The sequence below is a fragment of the Sturnira hondurensis genome, unplaced genomic scaffold, assembly GCF_014824575.4.
Source record: "Sturnira hondurensis isolate 20B ecotype Veracruz unplaced genomic scaffold, ASM1482457v3 Scaffold0018728, whole genome shotgun sequence".
Lineage (NCBI taxonomy): Eukaryota > Metazoa > Chordata > Mammalia > Chiroptera > Phyllostomidae > Sturnira > Sturnira hondurensis.
The window spans coordinates 551,909-569,445 of NW_028091359.1; the positions used below are offsets into that span (position 1 = coordinate 551,909).

At 40.0% G+C, this 17,537-nt stretch overlaps 1 protein-coding gene across 1 annotated transcript in view; it reads left to right on the forward strand.

Annotated features, from left to right (window-relative positions):
* The window catches only part of PPM1E (protein phosphatase, Mg2+/Mn2+ dependent 1E), a 127,942-nt gene extending 110,671 nt beyond the window's left edge, over positions 1–17,271 (forward strand). Inside the window, exons 3-7 of the mRNA XM_037070156.1 lie at positions 4,317–4,516; positions 7,580–7,768; positions 10,346–10,489; positions 10,695–10,788; positions 15,274–17,271. Of these exons, the coding sequence (XP_036926051.1) occupies positions 4,317–4,516; positions 7,580–7,768; positions 10,346–10,489; positions 10,695–10,788; positions 15,274–16,313 (1,667 nt within the window). The 3' untranslated portion in view covers positions 16,314–17,271. The remainder of the gene's footprint in view (positions 1–4,316; positions 4,517–7,579; positions 7,769–10,345; positions 10,490–10,694; positions 10,789–15,273) is intronic.
* Positions 17,272–17,537: the final 266 nt, after the last annotated feature.

Consider the following 17,537-nt stretch of genomic DNA (forward strand, 5'->3'; position numbering starts at 1 on the left):
TCATTCCCTAACAGAAGGTTTGCTAAACAACCTTGCATATCTGTTGGTACAAATTTAGTTTAGATGTAATGCCTGTGTAGACAACCTAAAGTCAATTTGAAATATCCCAATATAAAAATTAGAAACAAGAAGGGGGAAATGATTACTAATACAGAGGAAATGAAAAGAATTATTAAAATATTGTGTGAATAAATTTGAAAACCTGGGTACTTTCTGGAAAAATACAAATTAACAAACTTTATCTAAGAAAAAAGACATTGGGGAGATTGTTACAGAGCTAGCTATCTTCGCAAAAGAAAAAGGCGTAGGTGATTGTACAGGTGAACAGTTTCAAACGGTCAAGGACAGATCATTCCAATGCCTTTTAAAATAAATTATTTAATTTTATAAAAAAAGGAAAAAAATTTTACAGTATACCAGTGATACCAAAACTTAGACCAATGGTGTGAGACAAAATTTAAAAAGGAAATGAGAGGTTACTCTTAGTAACCAATATTAAATATAGTAAGCAAAACACTGGTAACACTGAGTACAACAGTTAATTCATTTGATGAAGATTTTATTGAGAGCCTACCATGTACTTAGCACTGTGCCGGTGAAATAGCAGTGAACAACATAATTTATATGTTAATAGCCAAAAGAAAAAAACAGAATAATCTCTAAAGATGCCCAAAGAAGTATTTGATGAAATTTAGTATCTCTTAATTTTAAAATATAGTTAATAAAGAACTAGATGGGTACATCTTGGAAATTGTAGAAAAGAATCTGGCTCAACCAAAACCTAGCATTTACGTTTAATGTGTGTGTAAACTCCAGAATATTCTGGTTGCCAAGTGGCCACTAACACGCTAGCACAAGCTTCAGCAGAACAGAATTTACTGGCTGCCCTTCAGGGTAAGGGCTACACAGCTAGATTCAAGGCTTCACATAATGTCATCAGAACCTGGCATTTCTCCAACTGTCAGCTGTACTCTCTTTCATTTTGATTTCATTTTCAGGCTCCATGCAGTGTCAAGACGACTGTTAGGAGCACCAGGTCTTCATCTGCCTAGGTTCAAATCAAGCAGGAAAATAAGTGTAATTTTCCTCAGTTGCTCTTCTGTAAGTCACAAGATTTACTCTCATCAGCCCAGCTTGGATTAATTTCCCATTCCTGAACCAATCATGGGCACAGGGATATGATTTTCTAATTGCCAGGACCTCCAGGTGCACATGGACTGAGAATAGAGAAGGAGTGTTCCTGGTAGAAAGGGAAATGTTTTCTGGGTGGCAAATAACACATTAAAGCAAAGTTCAGACTCAAAATAGCAAATAAATAAAATAAAATGATGAGGAATAAATTCATTAAGAAACACGAAGGACCTACGTTAAAACTCTATTGAGCAATATAAAAAAAGGATTTAAATTAGTGAAACCATATAGCTTGTTGCTGGAGAACTCAGTACTAAAAAAATGTCATTTTCTCCCAGATAACTTTATCAATTCAATATGATCCCAAACACAATGGCAACCAATTTCTCCCCTAACAGTTGGCAAAATAATTAAGAAGTTCATTTAGATGAATAAACACATCAAAGCAAAGTGACATCTTTTAAAATTAAGGATAGCATTCCCTGGCTGGTTTGGCTCAGTGGGTTGAGCCTGCAAACCAAAAGGTCTGCTGCTGATTCCCAGTCAGGGCACAGGCCTGGGTTGCAGGCCAGGTGCCCAGTAGGGGGCGTGTGAGAGGCAACCAGTCGATGTGCACATTGATGTTTCTCTCCCTTTCTTTCTCCTTCCCTTCCCCCTCTCTAAAAATAAATAAAATCTTTATATAAAATAAGATTAATAATAGGCAGGAAGACTAGTCCATGTGATATTCTTCTGTATGAAGTTACAGTAATTTTAAAAGAATGGCACCATTGTAGAAATGGAAAGATCAGTGGAGCAGAATAGGTGATCAAGAAGCATACAAATACTTTAACATTTTTGTGATTATATAATTTTATAGGTTTGCATGTTCATTTATTCCATAAACATTTAATGAACCCTGCTATCTGCTAGGTACTATACTATGACTAATCAAGGAAAATTAAACAGTTTCTATCTACCATCTAATTTAGGAAATGTAGAACATGGGTGTTAGAATCAGATATATCTGGGATTGAGAATGGTTTTATCTGTTTGTGAAACATTCTGGAGACATGTAGCAAATACCCTGAAAATATTACCTATTTTAGAGGCTGTGGTGAGAGCTTTAAAAGATGATGTGAACAAACAGCCGTGGGAAGATAAAGGAAGGACTGACTGGGAGGGGTAATGGACCCTTCTGGCGTTTCACTAAATAGTAGCAGAAGCTGGCACCGCTTCCCCTAACCCATTTCATCTGTCTACACCAGTGCTGTCCAGCAGACAGCACAGTGATGGAAACGCTCTCCGCCTGTGTGGTTCAGTGCGGCAGCCACTGGCTACATGCAGTTATTTAGCACCTGAAATACCACTGATATGACCAAAATATTGAATTTTAAATTTTATTTAATTTTAATTAAGTAGCCACATGTAGCTAACAATCCAGGTCTATATAAGAAGAGAATATATAAATCAAAGAGTGATATGATGGTTTATATTATTATCTGGGAATGTAGTTAACTATCATGATAGTTAATCAGTTATTTGTTTCACCCAACTCTATTCTCCTTCAAAGTTTCTGAATTCATTTATCATTCTGCCATCCTCTGTTGTGACTGAGTCAAATCCACACCCAAATGCAAGGTCCAGATGGGTCGGAGTGATACAAGCAGGTAATTTCTGGCTGAAAGAGACAATCTCTGGCAACTGGTGCTTCAAAAAAGAGAGACTGGAGTTGCTTAAACTGGTCAAAATGTTGGGTTGGCTCTTGGCCTTAGTTTCCCTCTTATACACATTTCCTCAGGTTTTATGTGTTCTTTGAAATTCTTTTCTTTCAAATGTGCCCTTTTTTAGTTGTATAAAAATGTCAGTGGGACAAAAGCTACAAAACATGGTTTACTACCCTGCATTATGTTAATGAGAAAAAAAGCAACAAGAACCTTCAGGTCAGTTACTGAACATTTTGAAAAGAAATTTGAATAAGAAAACTGGTAACTGTAGTCACAGATTTAGGCGATGGCAGAGCGAGGAATATGAAATGAGACCCTTAAGTTCCCAGGCCATTCTGAGAACACACAGTCCTTCTTCTCTGGGATTTGTGTTGTGGATTGCAGGAGGCGTGCATAGCCACTGCCCATCTGGCACACATTTTCTCAGGCTGTCAAGCTATATCTGACTTAGTAATTGAGAATTCTAATTTTTTTTAAACCTAGGATGTAGGAAGAACCTCTAAAACACTGGCCCGAAAAAACCTAATCTCCCTTTGGTTATTTTGGTAGCTGCAACTTGAATAGAAGACAACTTGAGTGGAGATGATAGGAGACAATCTGGGCAGTACTATTCAGTGTTGTAACTTAAGGCTTTCTTTCCCATCTGTCCGCACATTGAGGGATGCAAGTCAGCCTCAGAAATCAGTTAGTAGGCTGCAATTAATAGGTCAGGTAGTAGACTTAATAGTCCAGGGTAAAGAATTCTAATTGCTCTCTTTTTTCTATCCAAGGTTAGGCATTAGACAGAATTTGAATACTTTTTCCTTAGAGAAATAGAAAGCTTTGTTAACCTGTTAGCCAAACTATTTAAGCTATAACCTAAAGCTTTAACTTAAAAATACATCAAATAACAAAAATACATAATTTACTTCCAAATTATAATCAGGAGAGATTAAGGAGAGAAAAGTTAGGTAACTGGAAGGAGGTAAAGAAGAGGTTAGGAAGAGGGAGACAAAGACAAATGGTAATCAAGGTGAACTCTTCTGATTCTTGTAGTTTGTAAATAAATAATCTGTTTCTCATAGGCCTTTCATATTCCAATTAGCTGGGTAACTACTGTTCAGTGGTTCTGCTAAGCTCTCCAGATGATAACCATGGCAGCCAACCAAAAAAGCACCAGAGCCTTGCACTTGATGGCAGGGTCCAGAGCACTGTGTGGGCCAGAAAAAATCCAGCCTTGGCAAAGGTCCAGCCCTGACCAGCGTTTTTTCTCCACATGACATAAGAATTATCTTCGTGCAGCTGCTGGCTGATTTTCTACTAGATAGGTTGTCATTTTCTCTCTCCAGAAGCAACATTTCATTTCTCTTGAGAAGGAGGAATTTCTTCTATTAAGGGGGGGTTTGACTAATGTGACCTAGTTCAGTCTTTTATCAGTCAGGCAGGAGAAAAGCAGTTTTATAAGGCTCTTCATTGGGGGTTTCTGTGTTCCTTTCACAGAGATTGAGACGGTGAAATTGGCCCGTTCTGTCTTCAGCAAGCTCCACGAGATCTGCTGCAGCTGGGTGAAGGACTTCCCTCTGCGCAGGAGACCCCAGCTTTACTACGAGACGTCGATCCATGCCATCAAAAATATGCGCCGGAAAATGGAGGACAAACACGTCTGCATTCCTGACTTTAATATGCTCTTCAACCTGGAGGTAAAAGGCGCTTCTGCAGTCAGTGAGATTTAAGAAAAACACCTTCATGGGCCTGTTTTCTAACAACTAATGTACTTCCAATACTGTCTCTGGTAGGTTGGAATAGGACTAAAGGCAAATGACACAAATTTGCTTGCATCAGACAACAGGAAAGGAACTTTTTTTTTGAACAGGTAATGCATTCATGGGGTTTAGAATAGGAAAATAACATTTCTTTCTTATCTTTGTCAAACACTCAGTTCCCCCCGTGAAGGCAAAGGAATTACAGTTCCTTGTGTGACCTTACAGAGCTATTCTATAAACATACAAGTAAAAAAGAAAACTTATATCACAATAAAGCTGTTTTTTCTTAAAACTGTTTGATGGTATAATCAAGTGTTGTTTATTAAGTTTCCACATTACTGTGTTGCTAAAGCAGGACAAAACACAAAAGAAAGAATCTGAGACTGAGACAGGGTTTTTATTTCATGTGGTTTTTTGTTTTAAATCTTGGTTTCTGAGATAGGAAAGTAGCTGGAATTACATTTTCAGAATCACTGTGACTGACAAATTGGATCACATGAGCCTTGTCAACTTAATAACCATGTTCTTGTTAGATTCCTCTTCTCTTTCTATTAAGGATATTATGTTAAGGCAAACAGAGGTAGGTTTGTTTCTTTGCCTGTCACTTGCCTCTTTCCTACACTCAAGTCCATAACTTAGAAATTACAGTGCAGTAATTTCTACAAAGCTTGGTATTTTCTTCATATAGTGGTTAAATTTAAATTTTAGCTGTCAAGGCCTGATAAGCAGTGATGGTGTGTTGGTAATCAGCACTTAGGTTACAAAGACAGATCTGGTGGTAGCTTTGTTTCCAAATGTTACCATGCCCATGAGGATGTAACCCAAAGGATGTTTTGTTTGGCCTGTTTGATACAACACTGTTAATAATAATAATAAATTGGGAATGATCTAAATTATCACATATAGGCAATGTTAACTATGATATGCTCATAAGATGCATAGTACATATCCATTTAAAGTTATATCTTTGAGAATACTTAATGACATGGTGGAAATGCTAATGAGATGATTAATGATAAAAAGGATATAAAGTTATGGGTAAAGGCCCTGGCTGGTGTAGCTCAGTGGATTGAGCGCAGGCCTGCAAACCAAACAACTGTGGTTCGATTCCCAGTCAGGGCACATGCCTGGGTTGCAGTCCAGTTCCGAGCAGGGGACTCACAAGAGGCAACCATACATTGATATTTCTCTCCTTCTCTCCTTCCCTTCCCCTCTAAAGAAAAATAAATAAAATCTTAAAAATATAATATATATATATAAAATTCTGTGTAAAGTAAGATCTAATTTTATTGCAAAATGTATATATGTATAGGAAAAAAGGTTATCTGTGGATGATGGAATTAAAGATGTTTATTTACTTTTTAAGATTTTCTTTATCAGGCCATATAAATGTACACCATCTTTATAATAGGAACAACATCAGTTTTTTGTTTTGCTCAGTTTAAGAAGCTATACTGATTATTCAAGACATCCATTGGCTCCTTCTGCTTCTTCTGATGCTACACTAAGAGTCTCCCCATTCGTCTCAGATTGTCCAGTTATATTCTCATGTCCCAGGAAAGGTATTCTGGCCCCCGCCCCTTGTGATAATCCCACACCAGCTTGCTCATCATTAAAAACTGCATATATATGCTGTTTTTTATCTTACCCTTACCCTGCCAATTGAGTTGTTTAAAAATGATTACTACTTTTCAGTATAGGTAGAAATTTTACATGTCAGAAATGTTCTTCTGGATAGTTCTGTTTAACTAGTTAATCTTCAGTGGCATTATAGATGGTGTTCATTAGATTGCCAAATTAACTAGTTGTAATGTCTGTAGTAGATATAGACTTCATAATATTATCATTATTCTGTGGACATTTGTATGTGGTACTTATATAAACGCAATACACCCTTTTAAAGAACTTTTCCAAATTACAAATATACATGTAGTCCTTCCAAATCCCCATGATATAGCAACTCATCCCTACCTAACAGATAGGAAAACAAGTGCAAGAAAACTGTGATTTACTTTGTATATTTGTTATGTTAGAATGACAGGACCTGGACGCATCCAAGCTCTTAGAGCACGAGGATCATGAAAGACTTACAAATGAAAGTCCTTACATACTGTTGCCTAACGGGAGTCCAGGACTCAGAGTTCAGTGGGTTGTAGCGCTCCTAAGCAGGCCAGATCTGAGATTTAAACGCTCGAGTTTAAGAAGTGAACTACCCAATGGCTTTGATGTAACCTTGTGATTAGGCTTCCTGTGTCAGGACGGAGCTGGTTCCAAAGCCCTTCCTCTGGCACTCGTACCACTTCATGCAGTGACTGGGTCGCCAAGGAGGAGGGAACTGAATCTTGAGTTAGGGGACAAGGTAAAGTGTTCAGGGCATTTGGACATCTGTTGTGGCTCAAGCTTTGCCAACTAGTTTGGGCTGTTACTTCCAGTGAGAATTCATGGGACCATGAATGTTTTATTAGGGGGATTTTATAATTTAGAAGTATGTATATGCTATCATTCATTATCATTTTAACAAGGTAATATAATTGGCCTTGTTATGTGCCGGAAGGCCAATTACTTTCTATTGTTCTTAGTTTCTAATTTTATGACTAAAATGCTTTTCTTTTTGGAAAAGAACTCAATCCACAACAGCTTTTGTTCAATTGCTCCTCATACCTTCTCTTTCCTTCCTCTCCCCTCAAAATTGTAATAGCAATTTCGAAGCAAATGCATGTGGGTGGTTTCCATGGTGCAAGACAACAACTTTCAGAGAGAGGGCACTTCAGCCTGAGCTAATTAGGCATGATGTGTTCCAGTGCTCTGATGTAAACACAGATGCCCTAATACTGACTGCAGGTATTTTAGCAGTTGATCAGCCATGTCAGAAAAGGGAAACATTTGGTCTCATTATCTGGTGACAAATGCAGTGGAGGAGGATGGGCTACAGTGCAGGGGATTGGCTCACGGGATCATGCTGTACCTAACTCCCTTAACTGTTTGTGTTTCTTTTGACAGGACCAGGAAGAACAAGCTTACTTTGCAGTGTTTGATGGCCACGGAGGAGTGGATGCTGCCATTTATGCCTCTGTCCACCTGCATGTTAACTTGGTACGCCAGGAGATGTTCCCCCATGATCCTGCTGAGGCCTTGTGCCGGGCCTTCCGGGTCACTGACGAGCGGTTTGTGCAGAAAGCAGCCAGGGAGGTATGCCTTTTCTCATAAATTCTAGTCCTGACTGCACTAGCTGAGCTCAACTTGGTCTGTGGCTAAAGGGATATTTGGATTTTCTCTTTTGGGACTGGCATTATTCTTCTCACCCGAGGCTACGCTTGTTGGTTTTTAGAGAGAAAGGAGGGAGAGAGGGAGAGAAACCCTGGTGCAAGAGAGAACCATTAATCACTTGCCTTCTCATACACACCCTGACTGGGGACTAAATCCCCAACCCAGGCATGTGCTCTGAGCAGGAATCAAACCTACAACCTTTTGGTTTACAGACAATGTTCCAAATAGGTGGGCCCCACCAGCCAGGGCAGAGATTATCGAAAGTTCTTTTCCAAACTTTCTCCTTTACCTGCAGTATTGGAGTCTCCAGTAGTACTAATTCTGTCTTCAGGAAGAGTTTTAGTGGGGTGCTATGACGTACTGCACAGAAACTCCCAAGCTCTAATTTTCTAGAAAGGCTGTCCATTGCTGGATTTGGCAGGTGAGTTTTGTCTTTCTTACTCACTGTTGCCTGCCAGGTTCACACAAGGACCATCTCTCTAAGCAGGCTTGCTGATAAAATCTGGATATGGTGATTAAAACAATGGTCTAAAAAAAAACAAGCTGGGATTACTCCCATACATTTAGTTCTAAATGGGCTGGCAGTGTTTTGCTGTGCATCTCTTGAGGGAAAATTTGCTTGGAGACAGTGAATCCTTAGATGATCCTTGCACGGATTTTTCTCTTAACAGGAAGAAAAGCAGGAGCTCATGTCCTAATTTCTTAAGGTTAATCAGACTTGAGGTTTTTACTCTGAAAGAATGACAGGGACTCTATATTAAGATCTAAAAGTAAAAATTTTAATCTAATTATGAGTCTTGTTATTGGTACGTAATTAACTAAGGTACTTTATATTCATCGCTAATTGGGATCCAATAGAAGAATCATTTTTAATTTTTAAATGTAATTACAATATTATATACACAAAAGATTCCTGCCCTATGACTTAAACATTAACTCTGTTCAAAATGGACTTGGAGAGAACAGAGTAATCATTTTAATCCATTTCTTTGATCTCCTAGTTATTCTGTATAGCAGTAGTGGGGCCTGGAATAATGAAGCAGTAATTCAGAACCATTTGGTATTAGGCCAGAGAAAAATATTCTGTATTTCCCCACCTGCACCCCGGGTCTAGATTAATATGTAAATCTACCAATGGCAACAACCAAAGTCTACATATAGAGGTGCGGGGCCGGAGACCAGGATACAGCGCAGACCTCAGACCTTCCCAGTCTCTTGAGAACCAGCACTGCTTGGCTGTCATCCTCCTGACTGAGGAGAAGACCTGGCCCCTGAGAGGTGATCTCTAATCACTGTGCGAACTCAGAGAATCACTTGCTGCCTTCAGCCTCTGTTCTCTCTCTTTTCCCCTGTATCCTGAAAAGTATGGCTTTTTCCCCTGACCATATTCACTTTATTTGTTTTGCCAGTGATCCTAGAGTCCCTCAGTCCTGCCAGTAGTTCTCTTGAATAATTTAGATTTTTCTCAACAGTTGCTTTTCTCCTTTTTGGGCTTCCATGTGCTGCTAACTGCTGGGAAGAAAGTAGCTATTCCTGTTGTGAAGCAGCCCTGCCTCCTGTTCTCTCCAGGGCATATGCACTGAAGTGTCTTTATCATGTGTTCCAGGGGGCTGAGTTTCTGAACAGTCTGTGTGGGAAGATATTTTATTGGTGGGTGAGGACTTATAACAAACTTTCCCTATATAGGGAAAATGAGAAGTTGTTTTTCTCATTGGTTACAAGGGGCCTTTTACCACCCATGACGCACTGGTTCTAATTTAGGCCAAGTCCTTAGTAACAGAAAGTCATGCTCATTTGGTGGTGACTCATGTCAGATGGAGATGTCATTTTAGTATAGTACTATCAAGAGCATTAAGTACAGCGGTACTGAACCACTGCAGAGAAATTCCAGGCTGTTAGCTCTCTATGCAGTGTTCCAAAAGGCCCCCTTGATTGTTTCAAGGTATAAGCATCTTAGCACTTGTCCAGGGAGTCTGCGGTATTGCCTCTTGGCTCTGTCTTACTGTCCAGAGTTTGGGAGCATTTGTGTGTCAGTCAGATGCTTTATATATTATTTTGTAAAGTGAGGACTGCCCCCCCTAAACATACAGTAGTAGGTCAGTAACAAAACAGAGACCACAATATGGTAATCTTTACTCGTAGGGTTGATACAGCACTGAATTAGCAGGAAAAAGAATTTTCTCTCTCTTGTTTACTAATCAGATACCTGCCACAGGACAAGTCATATGACCTGCCATGGTGTTCTTACCTGTGCATAGAATGGAATTAATACTCATCCCTGCCTTGCATGGCTCAGATCAAATGGATCTGTGTGTACACATACATACATGCACATAAATGTGGGAAATTGAAATTTGGAAATGGGAATTGCTGTTTGTAAAATTGAGTTATTAATAATCTAGCTCCCAACTGGAAGGTATCAACTGTAAATTGCTTCTCAATGAGACTTCGATATCTGTTTATTTTTACTGACTCTAGTTTTATTGAAACTATTTTCAGAGCTTAAGATGTGGGACCACAGGCGTGGTGACTTTTATTAGAGGCAACATGCTGCACGTGGCCTGGGTAGGCGATTCCCAGGTCATGCTGGTGAGGAAGGGCCAGGCTGTGGAACTGATGAAGCCGCACAAACCGGACAGAGAGGTGAGTGCTGTCTGCTCCACAAAGGCAGTTGTTAATTAAGCTTTACTTAATTACCATAATCACCACCATTAGCTCGGCAACCATGCTCACCTTTCGAAAGAAAAATAAAGAGAACCTTTCTAGGGAGCCGATGAGTATTGTATCTGTTTAGTGTTAAGGTAGATGAATCTAATTATTTATTTCTTTTTATTGCATTGCTGTTTAGGATGAAAAGCAGCGAATCGAAGCCCTTGGAGGTTGTGTAGTCTGGTTTGGTGCCTGGAGAGTGAATGGAAGTCTATCAGTCTCCAGGGCTATTGGTAGGAAACACTAATTAATTTTCGTTTCTCTAAACTGTCCTCCTCTGGCTCATTGTCTTATATTAACTCTGATACAAGGGAACCTGAGATGATCATTTATATTATCAGTGTGCTTATATTTACTTAAAAAACAACAGACGATGCCTCTTTTAATTATTCTATTTAATTAACCTACTCATTTATATCCTTAATCCAACGCCCATCCCACTGAGCCATACCAATCAGTGCAAGTTTCTTTTTCTTTCTTTTTTATGAGAGCCTTTAATCTTTACTACACAAATTTGCTTAAAACCACAGCAATCCTCATTTCATTTTATTTTGTGTCAGATTGAATTTCAGTCAGTATTTTTTTTTTAATCAATGTATGGTTGCCTTTCGTGCGTCCCCTGCTGGGAGTTGGCCTGCAGGGAACTGGCCTGCAACCCAGGCATGTGCCCTGACTGGGAATCGAACCGTGATCCTCTGGTTCGCAGGCATGTGCTCAATCCACTGAGCTACACCAGCCAGGGCTTCGGTCAGTATTTTCTAAAGAATGGAAGCTTTCCCCCATATTTTACCTTACTTTTATATCTTTGTCATTTATTTTGAATTCTAAAAATGACATAAACAACAGAACAAATCTATAGAAAAAACATTGTGCTTTTTAGATAAAAATAATTTTCTGTATGAGGAATGTAATCATTTGCCAGACAACTCCGGGATTTCAAAGAGTCTGGTCCCTGGGACCTAAGTTCTTCAAAATAAGGGGAATGTCAACAGAACTGTCTAAAAACTTAGGAACAGCTAAGTTGACTGGACAAAATGCAAGGGAGAGTAAGTTCAAAGAACTGAGCCACAGTCCAGTTTCTGTGTTTCACTTTGGTGCCTGGGTTTATTATTTTAGGTTCCATGCCTTAGCTCCATTTCTGTTTTGTTTTTTTTTTTAAGAATAAATCTGTGTATCTGTATGGGTAATATGCGTATTGTGCACATATATTGCAGCTCTCGGTCGCTGCCTCTGAAAGAAGTAAAGCACTTTGACACAGGGATAACATGGATACATGGAATTCAGCTCTGATTCTCACATTTTGCTTATCATTATCAGAAAATTCCAGAACACTGACAAAATCTCAAAGGACTGATTCAGTTTCGCCACTGGTGTGAGGTCCTCCCACTGCTGGGGAAGGCGCTGGCAAGCTGTGAGGTGGCCCCAATGTGGGCAGCAGAAGGGTGAAACAGAAAATTCTGTAGTACCTCCTGAAAACTGAAAGTTGGCTTTATCACAGGACCGCTGGGGTTCTTGGTAATTCTGGAATAAGACCAAAAGGGGAAAGTCCTCATTTCTAAAATATCCCCCATATAGAATTATTTCTTGACAACTCCAGACACCTCTTCCTCTTGATCTTCCTGTCTTTGTCAGGGTATTGAGAATTATCTTTAATGCCTGTTACAGAGCCAGCTTTACTAAGGATACTTGCCTTTTCTTGTTTCTAAAAATATAACAAGGGAAAATTGACGCAGGGGAAGAATGTCCTTGAATAAATAACATAAATAACAATCTAAGAGAGAATAATGCAGACCTCAGAGAAGTGACTCTTGAGTTGGATGTGGAAGATGGTGTTCTGGGAGAAAATTCCAGGTACAGAGGAATATAAATACATGGGCATCTGAAAAAGCATGTGTGTCAGGAACAGCAGCAAGAACAGGAAGCGGGGGTGGGGGAGGTGGGAGTGACAGAGGTAAGTGCTGGTGCCAGGTTGTGAAGGGGCCAAGTAGTCTGGGGCCCTTCGTTATCAGGATTGTATTTATAAGATATTTGTAATAATGGTTTGGAAGACAGATGAGTAGAAAGCCCAGGTGAGTGACCACTGAGGAGGCTGTTAATAAAGTTTGTTAAAGAGATTAGGCAGGTAAAAAGGGATACAGAGAAGGGTATAAACTGATGAGACAGCATGCCCTGGCTGGTGTGGCTCAGTGGATTGCGCGTGGGCCTGTGAACCAGAGGACCTCGGTTCCATTCCCTGTCAGGGTGCATGCCTGGGTTGTGGGCCGGGGCAGCCCCCATTGCATTGATATTTCTCTCCCTCTCCCACTCTCCTTCCCTTCCCCTCTAAAGATAAATAAATAATATCTTTAAAAAATAGAAATAAAAAATAAAAACCTTTAAACTGTGTCTCCCCATGAGCCCTTCAGCTTTATGATCCGAAGTTGACAGAGCGCGATGTGTCCTAGCATATGGAGAGAGGAGGCTGAAGACAAAAGGATGTTGCCATTTGCACCTCGAAATGGATAATCATGCCCTCCTACCAAATTTGGGGGCGAAATGTCATGAATCTGACATGAAACAGTAGAGCAGGTGAAAAGCCAGAATTTTGGCAGCATTTCCTCTGTGCAAATCTTTGTATGTTCTGTTCTAAACTAACAGTTGCAGTAGCCTTTTAATTGAAACACTAAAACAAGATTTTTGAGAACAGTATGAGTCAGATTCCATTTATTTTTAGAGCTGGAATTCAGAAAATAATGATGATGATGATAATACAGTCAGGTGGAAGAACGACTGGAGAAATTTGTGAAGTGGACTGGCGGAGGGCACTGAATCCCGTGATTAGGAGTTTTAATGAGCTTTAACAAGCTAATGTCTTTAATCGAAACCATGCTTGAAGAAGATGGCTCTGGCTACTGTATGAACAAGATAGTTTCTTATTTTATAGATAAACTAATGCAGGTAAATACATCAGTTATTGTTCAGGGTATCCCATGCAACCTATGGAGAGGCATTTGGCCCATGTTGGTGCTGTCGGAGTTATTCACTGGACTCTTAATCAGCTTTCTGGGTGCACCTGAGGGTTAGAAAGGGGTGTGAAATGTAGGAGAGGGCCTTACTTGGGTAGGAGAACCGGTAACAGATACCAGAAGCACTGATAATATAGTCAGATCACTGAAGTACATCTCTCTTCATTTTATCTTCCTTCAGTCAGAAAGTTCAGTGTCAGTGGAGTGGAAAGGACAGTCATTGATGAGGGCTTTTAACCAGCGCTAGGATTTGGACCCAGGCAATCTGACTTCAGTGCTGGCCTCTTTAAATCACTGGTGTTTGTATGTTACTATTTTACAAATGATAAAACATATTTTGTAAATTTTTAAAAACTACTGTTTACCAATCAATTATGATACCCTAGCCTAGGAATTACTGCTTGATACTGTCTTTTCTATCCCTTGTAGTAATAAGCTATTTGGTTACCCAATAGGCTAAGGACCCTTTGGCTAGTTTCTCTGCAAATACCTAAAGGAAAATAACAGATTTGAAAGTGCCCTGGATCTGGAAGTTCTAAGCTGCGCTGTAGATGATGAATTATCTTGGTACTCTGGTGATAGAAACCTAGCTTAGTGTGGGTCCAAGGTCTCCAGTCTTTCTCTATTTCCAGCACCTGAGAGTCAACTACACATTACTTCCTAACAGTTGCCTCTCCGTCTTTGGCCCTTCCCTGTTGATAACCCCCAGCTCAAACGTCATTCTGTAGGTGGATGAGCTAAGCCAATAGGGCTTTTGGGGTTCTCGCAGTTGTTCACAAGTGGAGAATGAACAATAGCAATAAAGAGAGAAAGGAGGATGATCAGAAACTTACGAAGACTGTTTTCTAGAATAAGCAAAACAACTTAAAACATAGAAATGAGCCCTGGCTTGTGTAGCTCAGTGGATTGAGCACCAGCCTGCAAACTGAAAGGGTCGCTGGTTCAATTCCTAGTCAATGCACATGCCTGGGTTGTAGGCCAGGTCAGGTCCCCAGTACGGGGTGCACAAGAAGCAACCACACATTGATGTTTCTCTCCCCTTCTTTTTCCCTCAGTTCCACTCTCTCTAAAATCAATCAATCAGTCTAAAAAAAACCCAAAAAACAAAACATAGAAAGCAAATTGGACAGGAACCAAGAGACTAACATTCTGTTCCCTTGCCTGAAGCTTGGGATGACTTTTCCTGGTTTGTGGGAGTTGGACTTGATTTTTTAAAATCCCTTATTGTAACTCAGGCCTTGCTCTGTGTTCGCAGCATGACACTTTATTTCTAAACAAGAATAGAACAAGAATTAAGTTTAATGAAGAGCGATCAAATTTTGGTTTGTTTTTCAATGTGGACTTATTCTCAAATCTCAGCTGAATCAAACCTAACCACCAGTGAAAGAACAGATCTATTAAGTTACCAAGGTTTTCCTACATAGAACTGAATCTTTCAGTACAGCAACAAATTTAGATTAGCTAAGGCACAAGATTTAGTCTAAGCTAGATAAGAAATTAAGCCCAATTAATGGCAATTATTTAACTGAGGGTAAGGACTAAGCAGTGTCTAATTAACAGAGAATTCAAGTATTTTATCCAACACTAGTTTAGAAATTCTTACCAATAAATTCAGATCCCAATGCAGCAGAATATGGTCAGTTTCAGCACTGGCCAAACACATCCTTACATTCCAGGTAAACCACAATCTGACCTACGTTCTAATTCCCACAGGAGATGCTGAACATAAGCCATACATCTGTGGGGATGCAGATTCTGCCTCTACTGTGTTGGATGGAACTGAAGACTACCTCATTCTGGCCTGCGATGGCTTCTATGACACCGTGAACCCTGATGAGGCAGTAAAAGTTGTGTCTGACCACCTGAAGGAGAATAACGGAGACAGCAGCATGGTTGCCCACAAATTAGTGGCGTCAGCTCGTGATGCTGGGTCAAGTGATAACATCACTGTCATTGTGGTATTCCTGAGGGACATGAACAAAGCTGTAAATGTTAGTGAGGAATCAGATTGGACAGAGAACTCTTTTCAAGGAGGGCAAGAAGATGGTGGGGATGATAAGGAGAATCATGGAGAGTGCAAGCGGCCTTGGCCTCAGCACCAGTGCTCAGCACCAGCCGACCTAGGCTATGAGGGGCGCGTGGATTCGTTCACTGATAGAACTAGCCTGAGCCCAGGGTCCCAAATCAACGTGCTGGAAGCCCCAGGCTACCTAGATCTCACACAAATAGAAGCAAGCAAACCTCACAGTGCTCAGTTTTTGTCACCATTTGAGATGTTTGGTCCTGGTGAGGTAATGGAGAAAAAATCAGTTCAATCATCACTGCCTGAACGGAGTGGTCCTGGAGTGTTTCCTCCTTCCTTTAATGTGGGTTCCGCAGGGCAGCAGACATGCGGGATGGAGAGTCTGTCTCCTGTCTGTTCTAGGTCGGAAAACGAACAGTTCAAATTCCCAGGAAAGAGAGTTTCTAGATTATCTCATTTACTCTATCACTACTCAAAGAGGCGGCATGGATTCAGGTTCAATCCAAAATTTAGGTCGTTCCTCTCTGCGCAAGAGCCTTCCCACAAAGTAGGCACTAGCCTGTCCTCACTTATTCGAAGTGGAAAGAGAAATAGGATGTTAAGAAGTTCTCTGCCGTGGAGGCAGAGTAGTTGGAAAGAGTACAATGAAAACATGAGGAAACTCAGAAAGAGTAATGATACAACACACCCAGGTCTTCCCGGGAGCTGTAAGATACAACACGCTCCTTAGAGTAGGCTAGCTAGCTCCCCCCAGTAAAAACACCACTGTCAGAGTAGAATAGAAACAAGGTAGACATTTCTGAAATGTGTGTTCACTATGAAACCATGGATGGTTCTGTTCCTAAATGTAAATAGATACCTAGAAAACTCAGTATTTTCAACTTAAATAAAAGTATTGGCGGTTTCACTAGCGAAATTACACAGCCGACCCCTGTGATGTATCTCTCCACATCCACATAAAGCCACCGCCCCCCGCCTCTCACACCACTAGTGGAAGCTTGTGAATTACTTTTGTCAGGATGTAGTGTTGAAATCTCAACACAGTTGAAATCGGGTCTGATGTGCCTAATATTATCTTTGCAAAACTTAATGCAGACTTAAGATTTAGTTGGGGAATGTTCCTCAAAAGACTTGAGGGGAACCCTTTACCTCCCCCTTTTTCATAAGTAAAGACTAAAAGCCATATGAGTTTTAACTGGTAACAATGAAAGTAAAACCTAGTATAAGAATGTCACATTCTCAGGCTTGTGAGGCGGCATATAGTAAAAGATTTACTGATTTTTTTTCCTGTAACATAAAAGACAGTATTTTTTTGAATTAAGTATTTCCTAGGGCTGTAGCTATTTGGGAGTTTCATAATCTGTTATGGTGCTTTCGGCGGAATTTTTATTATTTGTCATTTTAGAAGACCTTTGCCAAGTGGTTTTAACCAATGATGCTAACATGTTCTTCACTGTACCTTCATCTCAGGAATAAAACTGGTTTAATGGAGATGATGTCAGGTACAAATATACTAGAATCAAATTGCCATTTGAAAAGAAAATTGAATAGCATTCCCACTTTTTCTGCCTTTAATAAAAAGTCACAGACAGCAGAGGCATAGGAGGGGGAAGCCCCAAACCAAGAATTTATTAATTAAAAGTTGTGTATTCTTATATATTTTAACATATTTTACTGATTATGCTATTACAGCTGTCCCAATTTCCTCCCTCTGCCCTACTCACCCAGCAGCCCCCAACTTTGTTCACGTCCATGAATCAGATGTGTACGTTCTTTGGCTGCTCCGTGTCCTATACTGTACTTTATACATCCCCATGGCTATTCTGTGACTACCAGTTTGTACTTCCTAAAACCCTCGCCTTTTTACCCAGTCCTGCAAAACATCCTCCCATCTGGCAACCATCAAAATGCTCTCTGTATCCATGATTCTTTGTTCGTTTGCTTAGTTTGTTGG